At 43.4% G+C, this 16,178-nt stretch overlaps 1 protein-coding gene across 6 annotated transcripts in view; it reads left to right on the top strand.

The window, feature by feature from the left end:
- PRMT7 (protein arginine methyltransferase 7) overlaps positions 1-16,178 on the top strand; it is a 44,159-nt gene that overhangs the window by 2,082 nt on the left and 25,899 nt on the right. For 4 of the 6 annotated variants that reach the window (XM_027618856.1, XM_027618855.1, XM_027618851.1 and 1 more), the window contains exons 2-4: positions 2,636-2,812; positions 6,372-6,408; positions 14,454-14,603. In XM_027618856.1, the coding sequence (XP_027474657.1) occupies positions 2,718-2,812; positions 6,372-6,408; positions 14,454-14,603 (282 nt within the window). In that variant the 5' untranslated portion in view covers positions 2,636-2,717. Of the gene's footprint in view, positions 1-577; positions 725-2,635; positions 2,813-6,371; positions 6,409-14,453; positions 14,604-16,178 lie in introns of all 6 variants that reach the window. The other 2 variants (XM_027618853.2, XM_027618854.1) reach the window with 2 other exon arrangements.

Here is a 16,178-nt window from a genome sequence, read left to right as displayed (position 1 = left end):
GAGAGAGAGTACATGAGCAGGGGGAGAGGCAGAGGGAGAGGGAGAAGCAGGCTCCCCGCTGAGTCAGGAGCCTGATGTGGGACTCAATCCCAGGACCCCGGGACCACGACCTGAGCAGAAGGCAGACAGACACTCAACCATTTGAGCCACCCAGGTGCTCCCTCTAGCAAAGCTTTTTAACCTATAGGTTGCAACCCACCAATTATGAAATCAGTTTAGTGGATCATGATCAATTTATTTATTAAAGGTTTTATTTATTTGAGAGAGAGACAGAGCTGGCCACAGAGATAGCGAGAGAGAACATCAAGCAGGGTGGAGAGAGAGGGAGAAGCAGGCTCCCGGACGAGCAGGGAGCCCAACACAGGGCTTGATCCCAGGACTCTGGGATCATGACCTGAGCTGAAGGCCGACTTAACTGACTGAGCCACCCAGGCGCCCCAGATCATGATCAATTAAAAAATGAAATAGAGTAGAATATATCAGAGGGCCTTGCTGGCAGGAAGGCTAAATACTGTTTTGTGAAAGCTTATGTTTATGTGTGTGTATTGTGTTGATGTAAAGTATATTTCTTACTGAGGTTGCCACAGTTTGAGAGCCGCTCGATGAGAGGATGGATACACTGAGATTTTAGAAGTCGAGTTTCACTGAAGGATAAACTGACTACTTTGAACCAGACTACTGACTGCCTGAGTCTTTAAAGAAAAGATATTCCCCGTCTTCATTTGTAAGAATTCAGTGTTTGGGGCGTCTGGGTGGCTCAGTGGGTTTAAGTGTCAGCCTCTTGATTTCAGCTCAGGTCATGATCTCAGGGTCGTGAGATCCAGCCCCCTGTCAGACTCCGAGCTCAGTGTCGGGTCTGCCTGAGATTCTCTCTCCCTCTCCCTCTGCGCCTCCCCTGGCAGGGCTCTCTTTCTCTAAGTAAATAAAATCATTAAAAAAAAAAAAAAAGAATTCAGTGTTTAGTTAGTGTAGATAACTTCAAGAGAAAGGCCATAATTCTGGCCAATTAAGTGCCTTAGGGACGTTTTAGGGATCTGTGGAGTAGGCATTCTTTCTAAGGTTTCCTGAAGATGGATCAGTGTTTAACAGGAAATGAAGGGAAGTGTGGAACATTTGATGTTTTCTGAAGGTAAGAGGCAGGGTGCTGGAAGAGCTCAGACTTGCAGAGAGGTGCCTTCAGACTTTGAGGTGTGGTGTTTCTCTGTCAGAAATAGATCTGCGGAAATAGCGCACACAAGACATGAATCTGGCAACATTTATTTGAAGGATGTTGTTTAGATGAATATTCTTTTAAATTTTTATTTCTTTAGGGGTGCCTGGTTGGCTGAGTCGGTTAAGGGGCTGCCTTCAGCTCAGGTCATGATCCCAGGGTCTCTGCTCATCAGGGAGTCTGTTTTTTCCCTCTCCCTCTGCCCCTCTGCGTGTGTGTGTATATATATGTGTGTGTGTGCGCGCACGCACACTCCCGCTAATAAATAAAATCTTAAAAAAATTTGTTTTTAATTTCTCTAATCTCTATACCTGATGTGGGGCTCGAACTCAAGACCCTGAAATCCAGAGTTGCACACTCTATAAAGACTGAGCCAGGCAGGCACCCCCTAGATGAAGACTTGTTTTAAAATTGCTTTTAAAACCAAATATTGAGTAAGAAGTACTAGTTACTAAAAAATGGTAAGGCATAAAGAATGACAGTATCGTGAACCTCTTTAATCCTACCACCCATTTATGGAAGAAACAGTGCTATTTTGAAGTCACCTCTGTGACCCTTCTTGATCCCAGGCTTTTCCCTTCCCTCTTAAGGATAACCACTGTCTTCATTCCCTTCTGTAGCTTTTTAGTGTGATCCCTGAAGGATATATGGTTCTTGTTTTTGCATAATTATAATTTTATGTAAATGTAATCATACCGTATGTATTCTGTGATTTGCTTATTTTTTGGCTCAACGTATTTCTGGGATAGCTGTGGTTTATTTGTTTAGATGAAGGTTTTCCTAGTTTGTTTGAAGTGCTCTTTATTATTTTTCCCTTTTTTTTTTTAAGATTTTTTTTTTATTTATTTGTCAGAGAGAGAGAACACACAAGCAGGGGGAGAAGCAGAATCCCCGCTGAGCAGGGAGCCCGATGCGGGGCTCGATCCCAGGACCCTGAGATCATGACCTGAGCCCAAGGCAGACCCTTAACCGACTGAGCCACCCAGGCATCCCTTTATTATTTTTCCTTAAACTAAGTGTGTGATATACTGAGGCCGTATTGGTGGCACTCTTTTACCACCACCCCAGTCTCTGTTTCTCCTTTCCTATTAGCCTCCTGTTCCCTCTGCTTTATTTCTCTTCTCATCTGCCTTTACTTTGAGGCTGCACCCAGATGCACTTGTGAGGCTCATTTGACCTGTGTTGGAATCACTGAGGACTGCTGAAGTTTCCAGATAGCTTTATGAATTTATGTATTACAGTTTTTGATGTTATATGCTGAATATAAAATCAAATAACTCTTGCTGGAAAGATTAAAATACTGATTAACAAATATTTTCAGTGGCTTTGACACTTGTGTATGTCTTGATTTTTTTTTTCCTTTTTCCTTTTTTTTTGTCTTTAAAATTTTTTTTCTTTCCATTTTGGGCATTATGATGTGAATAGATTCTGACGATTAGACCTGTCCACAAGAAGTGAGCTGGCAAGGCTGCTTTTCTGTGCTAAAACCAAGGAGCTGATTGGCACCATGAAAGTCTTCTGCGGGCGGGCCAATCCGACCACGGGATCTGTGGAGTGGCTGGAGGAGGATGAGCACTATGATTACCACCAGGAGATTGCAAGGTAACAAGGGTGTGTTCACAATTGGTTGCAGCTGGGTGGGGCATTTTGCTCTCAAAGCAGGAGCCCCGGAATGCGATGAATATGGACTAGTCATTACCCAGTGCTGCTCTTCAGGGCAGGTACTGGTCATGAGCAGGTCTGCTTAGCCAGGTAGGTTTGTGTGGGAGTGAGGCAAAGTCATTTCTGTGTGGAGAGTCAGATATGTAGCAGCCTTCTTGGAGTCTTGGGAGGGTCTGTCTCATGGAGCAAAGAGGGCCCAAGGGTCAGTAGTAGTAGTAGTTAGTAGTTAGTAGTAGTAGTTGTAGTTGGTAGTGGTAGTGTTTCTGAAATTTAATCATTTACTTGTGCTACCAAAATGGTGATACATTTAACATATGGCTAAATTCTCTTGAATGGAAAAAGTGAAAAAATGTGTTTTTTTTTTTCCCTTGGATGGGATCTTTAAACCTGTGTAAGTGAGTTACTGTTCTTTAGCAATCATTAAGTGCATACAACATGATAGCACCGTGCTAGGACTGTGAATACCAAAATGAAGACGATAGGGTTCTCATCCTCAAGGGACATGCAGTTTGTGTGGTTTTTTTTTTTAAGACTTTATTTATTTGTGAGACAGACAGCACAAGCAGGGGGAACGGCAGGCAGAGGGAGAGGGAGAAGCAGGCTCCCCGCTGAGCAAGGAGCCTGATGGGGGACTTGATCCCAGGACCCTGGGATCATGACCTGAGCCGAATGCAGACGCTAACCAACTGAGCCACCCAGGCGTCCCAGGGATATGCCGTTTTGTCAAGAGACAGACATAGAAAAAATTATGACAATGAGAGAAAGACCAGTGGATACAGGCACAAGAGTTCGTGGAAGCAGCAAGAACAGCTGGGCTGGGGAGTGATACTTGAGTGATTTCCCAAATCTAGAAGAAGGGAAATTGCTTTCTGAGCTGCAGGGATTACCTGTAATCTTCCAGATGAACTGGTTTGGGGGGTTGCAAGCAGTTTGAAGGGGCTGGAATGGGGTACAAAAGCAGGGCTGTGGTGAGAGAGGATACTGAAAAAGGTAGGCAGGGTCATATTGTGAAGGGTGGTGGCAAAATGCAGGAAGAGGAGCATGAGAGTAAGTCTGGGCCTGTCTTGTCTCAAGTCTGACATTAGTCAAGCTGCTTCACTTCCTGGAGCCTCAGTATGGTAATATATGGCTTGATATATGTAATAATGTACATTTCTTCATATATCTTTATTTTAAGCTTGTTTGATGAATGAGTGAAATACAGTGTGTGGTGCAGAATAAGGGATCAAAAACATTACCTTCTTTCTAAAGATACTGGACATTATTTTCTGAGTGATTGAGATGTTAAACGGAACAAACAGATTAGGTTGCATTTTGGAACGTTTACTGAGAACAGTGTGGAAAGTGGGTTGGAGGGAGCGGAATCCATTTGGGTGTTACTGCAACCCCACAGGTGAGGCAGTAGAGGTGGGGAGAGGAGGAGACAGCTTTGAGGGAGCTTGAGTTTGGTAACTCCATTGGATGCAGTGAAGGAACGAGAGAGAAAATTAAAGAAGCACCCAGGATTTCTGGCTAGGGTGAAGGAGTGGATGGAGCTGTTGTTCCCGAGGGAGAACACAGGAGAAATGGGTGTTGCTGGGAAGAGGAAGGTGATGGAGATTAGGTATCTGGGTTTGAACATCCAGGTAGAGATGCCAGTGGGCAGATAAACATGGATCTGGAGCCAATTTGCAGTTGTTAGAATTGAAACTAGAAGAGATTGCAGGCTCTCAGGGTATGGAATGAGAAAGGTAGAGGGCTGAAGAAGGAATCCTGAAAGAGGGGAGGCAGGAGAACCAGGAGGGAATGGCCAGGAAGTGGAAAAGAGGAGAGCGTTCTGGGAAGAGGGAGTGTCCACCTGGGACAGAAATCCTGGATGTTACTGATGGAGTGGGCTCGTAGTGCTTTGGGAGAGTGATGTGTCTGTGGAGTGTTGGGGAGAGTGGGTGGAGTGGTGGGGAGAGTGGGTGATGAAGCTGGGAAGATGTCTGTGGAGTGGTGGGGAGTGGTGGGGTGATGAAGCTGGGAAGATGGGGACCAGACATGCCTCTTGAAAGGCAGAGAAAGGCAGAACCAGATTTCAACTACACATTTGTAGGTGGGTTCACATGTAAAAAGCCTTGTGCCATTAAAAAAAACAACGGGATGCCTGAGTGGCTCAGATGGTTAAGCATCTGCCTTCAGCTCAGGTCCTCTAGCCCTGCATAGGGCTCCCTGCTTGGCGGGGAGCCTGCTTCTCCCTCTCCCTCTACTGTTCCTCCTACTTGTGCTCTCTCGCTCTGTCAAATAAATAAATAAAATATTAAAGAAAATAAAAACAACAACAACACTATTCTTTTAGTACAGTGCTCCTCAAAGTGTAGAGTATGAACTGTGTCATGCTTGCCTGGGGCACCAGTTCAAGTGCATATTTCCAGACTCTGCCCAGTTTTTTGAATCAGGATCGATTTGCATGTATCATGGGAATGTGCATTTAAAATAAGCTCTCCAGGCTGCCTGGTTGGCTCAGTCAGTAGAGCATGTCTGTGACTCTCTTTTTTTTTTTTTAATTTTATTTTATTATGTTAATCACCATACAATACATCATTAGTTTTTGATGTGGTGATGTATGTGACTCTTGATCTCAGGGTTGTGAGTTCAAGCCTCATGTTGGTTAGGCGTAGAGCCTACTTTAAAAAAACAAAAACTCTCCCGTGATTTTGATGTTGACCTGAAGCGGGAGGTCCTCTGTTGATTGAGAGTGTCTGAGCTCTTACCTGGAACTCAAAAGGCATTTTTGGGCTGGGACTCGTGAGTTCTGGAGGTTTATCCTGATCCTGTCAGAGATTTTCCAAGTTTGTGAATTGTGACAAAATACAGAAAAGCAGCTCTCCTCCCTGTAACAGCCTGTAGTTTGGTGAACTCTTTGTTCTCCCTGATGAGGTAAGGGAAAGTGCTGGGCATGACACCCCTCACTTACATAGCAGGTGTATACTTTTCTTGGGCATGACACCCCTCACTTACATAGCAGGTGTATACTTTTCTTGATTCCTCTCTGCTGTGTTGCATCTGTGATTATCCCAGGGTCCTGGGATCGAGCCTCTTGTTGGGCACCCTGCTCAGTAGGGGAGTCTGCCTCTCCCTTTCCCCCTGCTCATGCTCTCTCTCACTCAATCGCTCTCTTTCAAATAAATAAGTAAATAAAACCTTAAAAAAAAATTTAAAAACGGGCCTGGATTAGAGATGTAAGGTACAGCATGGGGAATATAGTTAATAATATTGTAGTAATGTTACATGGTGACTACATTTACTTTAGTGAGCATTGAGTGTAGAATTGTCAAATCACTATGTTGTACACCTGAAACTGATATAACATTGGGTGTCAGTTATGGTTCAGTAATGAAAAATAAAATGGGCTGGCCTGGATGTTTGTCCCATCAGATTTAGGAATGCATTATATATGTGAATGCTCTCATAGGCTGATGGATATCATTATTAGTAGAGGTTTCTGACTTGTCTTTTTGTTTTGTTTGTTTTTTAGATCATCCTATGCTGATATGCTGCATGACAAAGACAGAGTAAGTGTAAAAGGAAACCATTAGCTCACTGTGGGGTTTGAAACCTGGAGTTACAAGGTTAAAGTTTCCCTCAAAACACACAAAACCCATTTCCTCCAGAGGCATGATGGTAGAATAATGTAGATGGGCATCATGGTGCAGTGGTCAGGAAATCAGTCGGGAGGCTGGGGCCTACTTCCAGCTCTGCTGTTTACCTGAGTGTGACCTTGAAGAAGACATAAGACCTCTGCAGATCTTGTCCATTAGGATTTAAAAGGAATGGGATCTCTCTAGCTGTTCTTCATTTTCTCTTCTAGATAAAAATTCTCTAATTACACAGGTTTACCTGGTATAGTCCATTTGTAATTTTAAAATCAAATCTCTAGAGGCCACTGCAGACTATTTTGTAGAGCACTTTTGGCTTCCATTGCACGGTGACATTTCAGCTTTTTTTTTTCTTTTCTCATTTTTGTTTCACCTGAGTTTTCTTTTCCTGTTTGAATTATGTTATAGTTCTGGTCTTAGGGTGGCAGCAACGCAGGTTTTTCTGGTCTACAAGAAACAGGGCTTGACTAGGCTTTCTCATCTGGATGGCTCAGAAATGGGGAGGCTTGGGCGCCCGGGTGGCTCAGTTGGTTAGGTGACTGCCTTCGGCTCAGGTCATGATCCCAGAGTCCTGGGATTGAGTCCCCCATCGGGCTCCCTGCTCAGCGGGGGGTCTGCTTCTCCCTCTGACCCTCCCCTCCTTATGCTCTCTATCTCATTCTATCCCTCAAATAAATAAAATCTTTAAAAAAAAAAAAGAAATGGGGAGGCTTGAAGGAGAAGGATGCAGGGCCACACTTAAAACTGAGCAGTGCAGGGCAGCAGAAGGATCAGGGGACATGGTAGCGTTGGTCGTGAGGCTATGTCAGTGGTGGTGTCTACTTCATCCAGCCCTGGTTAGCTGCTCAGCCTGCATAATTCTTGGCAACATCATGGCAGAACAGTCTCCTTAAGCACCATTAGTTTGTAGGCCACACCAAAGGGGGCTAGGTGCCTCCCTGATTTTCATCAAACATCTGAGTGCCTTTGCTGAGCTGTTGGGGCATTACAGAATGTGGAACAAACATTGTTCCTGGTTTTGAGTACTTTTCTCTAGCTTGATGGTCTTGGCTTCTTAATGGATTCGTGGGTCTTTGAGCCTCTCTGATTTTAGTGTCATCTGCAAAGTGGATCCTTTTTGCCTCAGCTTCCAGGGGATTTGACAAATGGCATCGCCATCCGTTCAGTTAGGCAGGCCGGAAAGATGGCACCCTTTTCCTTATCTGAGCCTACAGTCTTTCGTCAAATCCTGTGCATCTTTCAGCCCCACTGCCTGCTCAGACCTACCTCGTGTTGGCTTCTCTTTGCTTTCTCTATCTGGCAGCCCAAGGGGTCTTTCTGAAATGCCAGTCTCTGTTATTCCTCTGCTTGAAACCCTGAGAATCCTGTTTAGCACCCTCCTTGGTGGCCTCTCATTGCTGTCAAGGTAAAATCCAAACTCCTTGGAGGAGTGTTCCTGACTCTTTATTATTTACCCCTTTAACTTCTCCCCCTCACCCCCACTTCTCCCTATCAGGAAATGGAGTCAGAATTTGCTGGGTAGTGGGCAGAGCCAAGGTAAACTAATTTCTCTGTACTTTTGCCTGGTGCCTTACGTTGTTATTATTTTAGAGCACTTCCATGGTGGCTTACATTGTTATTATTTTAGAGCACTTCCATTATCCCGTAAAATTATCTCATGCCTGCAGTCACTCCTAGTGCCCGTTCTCAGCCCTTGGCAACCACTGATCTGCTTTCTGTCATTGCATTTTTGCCTTCCCTAGAAATTTCATGTAAATGAAGTGATATGAGAGATAGTCTTATGTGTCTGTTTTCCTTCATCATGTTTTTGAGGTTCATTCATGTTGAGTATATATTAATATTCACTCCTTTTTATTGCTAAGTAATACTCCATTATATAGATTTACCATATTTTGTTTATCCATTTACCAGTTGATGGACATTTGGATTATTTTCAGTTTTGGCTGTCGTAGTAGTCCTATTTGTAAACATTCACATGCAAGTGATGTGTGGACACATTTTCATTTCTTTGGGGTATATATGTATGTGTGGAATTGCTGAATCCATATGTTAAACGTACATTTAATTCTGGCTTTAATTTCCATTTTTTTCAATGACTAGTGATGTCAGATATCTTTTCATGTGGTTACTTGCCATCAGAATATCTTTGGTGGGGGCACCTGGGTGGCTCAGTTGTTAAGCATCTGCCTTCGGCTCAGGTCATGATCCCAGGGTCCTGGGATCGAGCCCCTCATCGGGCTACCTGCTCCACGGGAGGCCTGCTTCTCCCTCTCCCACTCCCCCTGCTTGTGTTCCTGCTCCTGCTATCTCTCTCTCTCTCTGTCGAATAACTAAATAAAATCTCGACAGAGAGAGACACAGTGAGAGCTGGAACAAAAGCAGGGGGAGTGGGAGAGGGAGAAGCAGGCCTCCCGCCTGGAGGGAGGGAAAAAGCAGGGAGCCCCATGAGGGGCTCGATCCCAGGACCCTGGGATCATGACCTGAGCCGAAGGCAGACGCTTAATGACTGAGCCACCCAGCCGCCCCTAACTAAATAAAATCTTAAAAAAAAAAAAAAATTAGAATATCTTTGGTGTAGTCTAGGGTTATGAACACAGATATGATTTTTTTTTTAAGATTTTATTTATTTGGGAGAGCGAGAGCACACGCATGCTAGTGCATAAGCAGGGGTAAGGGCAGAGGGAGTGGGAGAAGCAGACTCCCCACTGAGCGGGGAGCCCGATACAGGGCTCTGTCCCAGGACCCCAGGATCATGACCTGAGCCAAAGGCAGACGCTTAACTGACTGAGCCACCCAGGCACCCCCATAGGTATGATTCTTGATAGACTGTGCCCAATTGCCTCTTAAGAGGGCTTTGGTTTCACTATAGTACCTTCAAAATTGGGTAATTAAAAAGTCAGCTAATTTAATGGGTATCATTAATTGGAGGATATGCCGACCCTGGTTTACTGTTGAGGTTGGAGCTAACGGGGGTTCTCAGGTGATCGGCTCATGGCTGTACTGAAACTGCCAGGCCAATTCCCAGTTCTCTCCTTCTGTTATCCTACAGCCACACAGAGAAAACCATACCCTCCTGCTTTGGGGGGATGTAATGTGTTTGGAAGGCCGCTGTGCTCCCCACTTTACCATCAACTTGATATAATATATTTGTTGTTCAGTTTCCTAGTTTGACAAATTCTGGCAATTGCCATACTGATTTTCTTAAAAAATTTTTTATTGTGGTAAAAAGCACAGAACATAAAACGCCATACTTTTTTTTTTTTAAAGATTTTATTTATTTATGTGAGAGAGAGAGAATGAGGTAGAGAGCACGAGAGGCAAGAGGGTCAGAGGGAGAAGCGGACATGGGACTCGATCCCGGGACTCCAGGGTCATGACCTGAGCCGAAGGCAGTCGCTTAACCAACTGAGCCACCCAGGCGCCCTACCATACTGATTTTATCCAAGACATAAATGCACTTCCTTTAAGAGTCCAATAGTTCTGTAAGGCTTATTGTGAAAAAGAGCAGTCCCCTGGTGTGTTTTTCCCCCAGAAAAAACCTCTTAATGCTTAACCTCAGAGGCAGCCTCATTGTTTCTTTTTGAGCTGTTTGTTTTGTTTTTGCTTCCATATATAAGTAGCTATTCTCTTGACTTCCCTGTTTAGAGCTGAGAATTGGGTTTTCTTTCATTTCCTCCTTCCAGCTTATTCCCTTCTCCTCCCAGTGCAGTTACAATTTTTGCTGAATCAATATTCAGTGTTTCAGTAGGCAAGTCAAACTCTATGTACCGCTGTTTAGTATCTTTCTGAAAGGTGGTTATGAGGTAAGCACTTACATAAATCTGTGTTTGTTAAAATCATGTGTTTACTTTATTAGAACTGTGGAAACACTATTCATAGGTGAGCTGTATGGTATACTCCGATCACTTTGCCTTTCTTGCATAACTCTTTCCTAATAATGGTCTTCTTTTCGCTTTGTTTTCTATGTATACATCATTCTTTTAGGCCCAAACTTTCCCCCAGTAGTCTAAATTTCCTTTCAGAAGGAAAGGTCAAAACAGTCGGCTATTTTTTTTTTTTAAGATTTTATTTATTTATTTGACACACACAGAGAGAACACAAACAGGCAGAGCAGCAGCAGAGGGAGAGGGAGAAGCAGGCTTCCCGCCAAGCAGGGAGCCCGATGTGGGGCTCAATCCCAGACCCTGGCATCATGACCTGAGCTGAAGGCAGATGCTTAACCGATTTAGCCACCCAGGCGCCCCAACAATCGGCTATTCTTTCAGTTTTGTCTTCTTGGAGATTATCTCTGGGATCATTTTGACCTGCTTTAGTCCAGACTGGGTGCTCTACAGACTTGCTGTGTATCTGTCATCCTGGATTTCTTGTTTATTGTCCTGCAGATTTCCTTCACTTCTCTTTTTAGATTGAGTCCTCTGTTTCCTGGCTCCCTGGTGTTCCTCTGTGGTTCACTCTCTCTTTTTGGCTAAGCAGAATCTTCCTCAGGTTCTTGTGAGAGGGTGCATGGGAGGTGAGTGTTTGGAAACTTTGCTAATCCTAAAACTTCTTTATTCTGTCCTTACACTTAAGACTTAGGCTGAATATGGATTCTAGTTTGGAAATCACTTCCCATCAGAATTTTGATATTATCCATTTTCTTTTCTTTTTTAATTTTTAATTTTTTTTAAAGATTTTATTTTTAAGTAATTTCTACACCCAACATGGGGCTCGAACTCAGAACTCGGAGATCAAGAGTCGCCTGCTCCACCAACTAAGCCAGCCAGACACACCTATCCATTTTCTTTTAGAGTTCAGTGCTGCTATTTTGAGATCTGGTACCATTCTTAGTCTTTAAAATGCTTGTGAGAGACATACAGAAGAATAAAACATGTGTGCACAGTTTAAGAAAGAATAATAAAGTAAATGCTCATACACTTACCAATCAGCTTAAGAAATAGAACATTACCATTACTCAGAATTCCCGTGTGCCTCCCTCCCCTCAGAAGTTTCCACTGTCTTGAATTTTCTATCAGTCACTCTCTTGCTTTTCTTTGTAGTTTCACCACCTACTCTGTATTAAAAAGTAAATTCTTAGTTTTGCCTGTTTTTGAACTTCATATAATGGAGTCATACTGTGTTTATACTTTATGACTTGCCTCCTTGCTCACCGTTATTTTTGTGATTCATCCATTTTGCATGTAGCTGTAGTTCATTCACTACTGGATACACTTAATCCGTTGTATAAGCATATCATTACTTACCTATTCTGTTGGTAGGGTTGTTTCTAGCTTCTTGCTGTTGTAAGTGGTGCTGCTAGAACATTCCAGGACCTGTACTCTGGTGCACATGCACACTTTTCTCTAGGTTGTGTATACCTAGGACTGGAGTTGCTGCCTGTTGAGTTTGTTCAGCTTTAGTAGGTAACGTCAGATTCTCTCCCAAAGCGGTCATGCCTCTCTACATTCTCCTACTTGTGAGTGATTGTTCTTGTTGTTTCACATCCTTGCTAATATTTGGTATTAACCAGTTTTTACATTCTTGTCAATCTGGTGGGTATGAACTAGTCTGTCAGTGTAATTTTAATTTGCATTCCTCTGGTTGCTACTAAGTATGAGTTCTTTTTGTTTGTTCATTGGCTTTTCATGTTTTTTATGACTTGGTAATTTACAGGAGTTCTTTATATATTTTGGGGGCTAATCACCTGTCAGTTACATTATTGTAGGTGTCTTTGTTGGTTGTTTTTTCATCTGATAAATGCAAGTTCTTAATGTCAAATTTATTTTTATATGTCCTTTATTGGCTGGTACTTTTTGCTCTTGTTTAAGAAATCCTTCCCTTTGCCAAGGTTTTAAAGGCTATTGCCGATATATAAAATTTCAGTTGATTTTTATTTATCAATTTGAAATTCTGTAACTTCCTAAGTTTACTTAGTTATAGTAATTATCTGTAGATATTTTAGGTTTTTGCAGACATTCATGTATGAATAATAACAATGTGCTTTCTAGACCTTATTTCATTTTTTCTTGCTCTAGTATATTGGATAGAATTCCCAGTATAAAGTCCACTTCATCTGATTTTTAAAAAATTTATTTGCTAAAAGTTGTTCATAATCTTTAATCTCTCTAATATCTGCAGCATGTATCCGATGCCCCACCTCGCTGCTCCCTGCCTTATTCCCAGTTTTTGGGTACTTCTCCTCCCCGCCTTTTTTTGGACTTACCAGAGGTTCATCAATTTCAGTCAATTTTTGAAATAACTTTTATTAAAAAATCCTATAAAATCTCTATATTCCCTAGTTCATTAATTTTTGTGTTTTATTATTTTTATTCATCTGCTAATTTGGCGGTTACATTGCAGTCCTCTTTCTAATTTTTTCTTTTTTAAAAAATTTTATTTATTTATTTGATAGAGACACAGCGAGAGAGGGAACACAAGCAGGGGGAGTGGGAGAGGGAGAAGCAGGCTTCCCACTGAGCAGGGAGCCCCATGTGGGGCTCGATCCCAGGGCCCTGGGATCATGACCCGAGCCGAAGGCAGACGCTTAACCGACTGAGCCACCCAGCGCCCCCTCTTTCTGAGTTTTTGAGGTGGATGCTTACCTTATTGTTTGTCTTTTCTAGTATGTTTCTCTCCAAATACTGCTTTTAGGTACCCCCTGAGTTTTGATATGTAATTTTTTAAAAATTCAGTTCTAGATATTTTCTAATTCTTTTGATTTAATTTTTTACCTGTGATTTTAGAATTTCTCAGTGTTCAAAAGTCTCTTTAGTTATATTTTTGTTACTGAGATTTCTAACCTGATTGCACTCAGGTCAGAGAATATTGTCCTTTTGATACCAGTCTTCTGTTAGTTGTGTACTATTGCATAACAAATTATCCCAAAATTTAATGGCTGAAGAGAGTTATCATCTCACCATTTCTGTGGGTTTGAAATCTGGGCTCAGCTTCGCTGCACCCCCTGGCAGGCTGTGATCAAGGTGTCAGCGGGTCATGCAGTCATCTTAGGCTCAATTGGGAGGAATCCACTTCTAGGTGTTTGGTTTCTTAATGTTTCTTACTAACTTGCCAGCTCATTAGTCATTTAAAAAGATTTGCAAGTATTTTCCCCATCATTATTAGTTGTTTTCAACAGAAGGGTCAGGGTACCTCTTGAGCCAAACTGTTACAGTTAGCACATGTATCTGTTTAAGCTACCAAATACCTGAACTAAAAACAAAGAAATGATTTCTTGGGGAGGGGATTATTTTGTAGACCAGGAACCTGTGTGAATTAGAGTCCAGTCAGGAAACCCAAAGCCAGGTTAATCTTTCAATGGAGGGACTCGGTAACACAGATGTGGGAGGCCTGGGAAGCAAACGGGAGCACCGAGGTTCCCTAGTGGCAGCCATTGTGGGAAGCAGGTCCGTTGTCTGGGGCTGCGGAAACACAGAGAGGAGTAGGATTCTTGAGCCCGGAAGCGTGGAGGAGAGGCCCTGTGGAACTGGGGGGACAGCTGCTGGTGTGCTGCTGCCGTCCGAGGGGCGCGAGGCGGCTGGTGATGAGAGGACGGCGGGGAGCTGCCTCTGGAGCCGGCTGCCCCTCCTGGGAGGACACTGACGGAAGCAGCAGCCGTTTGGGAAGGAACAAGTTTTCTCCGTCCTGCTGGTTGCCCTCTGGTTTCCCTCTTGTCCATACCGAATAGCTGGAAAAGGAGAATGTGGTTGGCAGAGCCCCAGCCCCTCGAAGCAGAGTACAGAGGAGGAGTGGATGTGGAGGGGAGGGACAGTCGCCAAATAAGGGGCAAGAGGCTGACCCCATGCTCTTGGAGTCTCACAGGGCCTGCCTGACCCAGCTAGCCAGGGCTGTTCCTTGAGGCCAGAAAGCCATGGCATCATGACTTACACTGTTGCTGCCAGCCGTGAGTCCCACACTTCACAAAGTACCTTTCCATTTATTTCCAGTAACTGGTATGAAGTGACAACTGTTTTCTCCCTTTCTCTTAGAATATAAAATATTACCAAGGTATCCGGGCTGCTGTGAGCAGGGTGAAGGACAGAGGACAGAAGGCCTTGGTTCTTGACATTGGCACTGGCACAGGACTCTTGTCAATGATGGCAGTCACGGCAGGGGCTGACTTCTGCTATGCCATTGAGGTGAGCCACACTCTTCAGTTGTGTGTCCTGTGTCTTATGTGGGGAGTCCCTCATGCACCTTGCCTATCCGTTTGTTCACACACGTTCACGGAGTGTTCACTCTGTGCCAAGCACAGGGTCGGGTTCTAAGGATATGGAGATGAATCAGACATAATTCCTTCCTCCAGGGGCTCATTTTCTCCTCGGAAAATAGCAGTTCTCAGCCTTGACTGCATGTCAGAATCACTAAATAGCTTCAAAAAATACTGATGCCTAACTGCCTTCTTCCCCCCCAGTTTTAATTTAATTATTCTGGGATGGGGCCTAGGCATTGGGAGTTTTGACTCTGTGCCAAGGTTGAGATCTGCTAGCTTAAATGTCCCCACAGAGCCAGCTATCTTACTATGTTTGTCAAGAATTGGGTGTTTAGGGACACCTGGGTGGCTCTGTCAGTTAAGTGTATGCCTTTGGCTTGAGTCATGATCTCAGGGTCCTGGGATCAAGCCCCGCATTGGGCTCCCTGCCCAGCAGGGAGTCTGCTTCTCTCCCTCTCTCTCTCTCTGCCTGCCACTCTGCCCTGCTTGTGTGCTTGCTCTCTCTCAAATAAATAAATAAAATCTTAAAAAAAAGGAATTGGGTGTTTAATATACGATTAAACATACAGTTTTACTGGTAATGTCAATAATGCATTCCATTATAGGAAGTATGGTAAATGTAAAATAAAAATAGTATGTTAACTCATAGTGTTAACCATTGTTAAAATTTTGGTGTATATTCTTCCCAGCTTTTGGAAAGGGGTGGCATGTATTTAAACACTTTTTCCTGTGAAATTTGGTTTGTGTGGTGATTGAGTTGCAAATAACAAAGTCTCAAAATAACAGTGGTTTAAACAAGAGAAAAAGGGCACCTGGGTGGCTCAGTTGGTTAAGCATCTGCCTTCAGCTCAGGTCATGATCCCAGGGTCCTGGGATTGAGCCCCACGTCGGGCTCTCTGCTCAGTGGGAGCCTGCTTCTTCCTCTGCCTTTGCTCACCCTGCTTGTACTTTCTCTCTCTGTCAAATAAATAAAATCTAAAAAAAACACAAAAAACAAGAGAAGTGTTTTGTTTTCTCACACAAACTCTGAAGGTAGCACGCTGGGGTATTCTACTGAGGCTCTTTCCAGCTCCCCACCCACCATCCCCTCAGTATGGCTCTCACGCTCCTGATCTGGAAAGGTAGGCATTTTACAGAGTCATGGCAAATGGCGTCATGGTAGAAATCCAGAAAGGTGGATTGTAGCGAGACTATGGAGGACCTAAGTGCTACAATAAAGACTTGAAATTCCCATATCTTGAGTTAGTTCTTAACCTGAAGTAAGAATAGTGGGCTTCAGATTTCATGGAAGTCCTGAGAGCTGTGTGTGTGTGTGTGTGTGTGTGTGTGTGTGTGTGTGTGTGTGTGTGTGTGTGTGTGTGTGTGTGTGTGTGACTTCGTAAAACATTAAGAGTCACTTCTTGGCCTTTTTGAGTGTCATCAAGATTTTTAATTAAATACAAAGAAATCAATGTTTTAGGATGGTTGCCTTAGTTAGTCTTAAGTAGATTTTATTATCTTT

Source organism: Zalophus californianus, chromosome 17, assembly GCF_009762305.2.
Source record: "Zalophus californianus isolate mZalCal1 chromosome 17, mZalCal1.pri.v2, whole genome shotgun sequence".
NCBI classification, from domain to species: domain Eukaryota; kingdom Metazoa; phylum Chordata; class Mammalia; order Carnivora; family Otariidae; genus Zalophus; species Zalophus californianus.
Note: the sequence above shows the minus strand (reverse complement) of the source record. Positions and strands in the feature narration are given on the sequence as shown.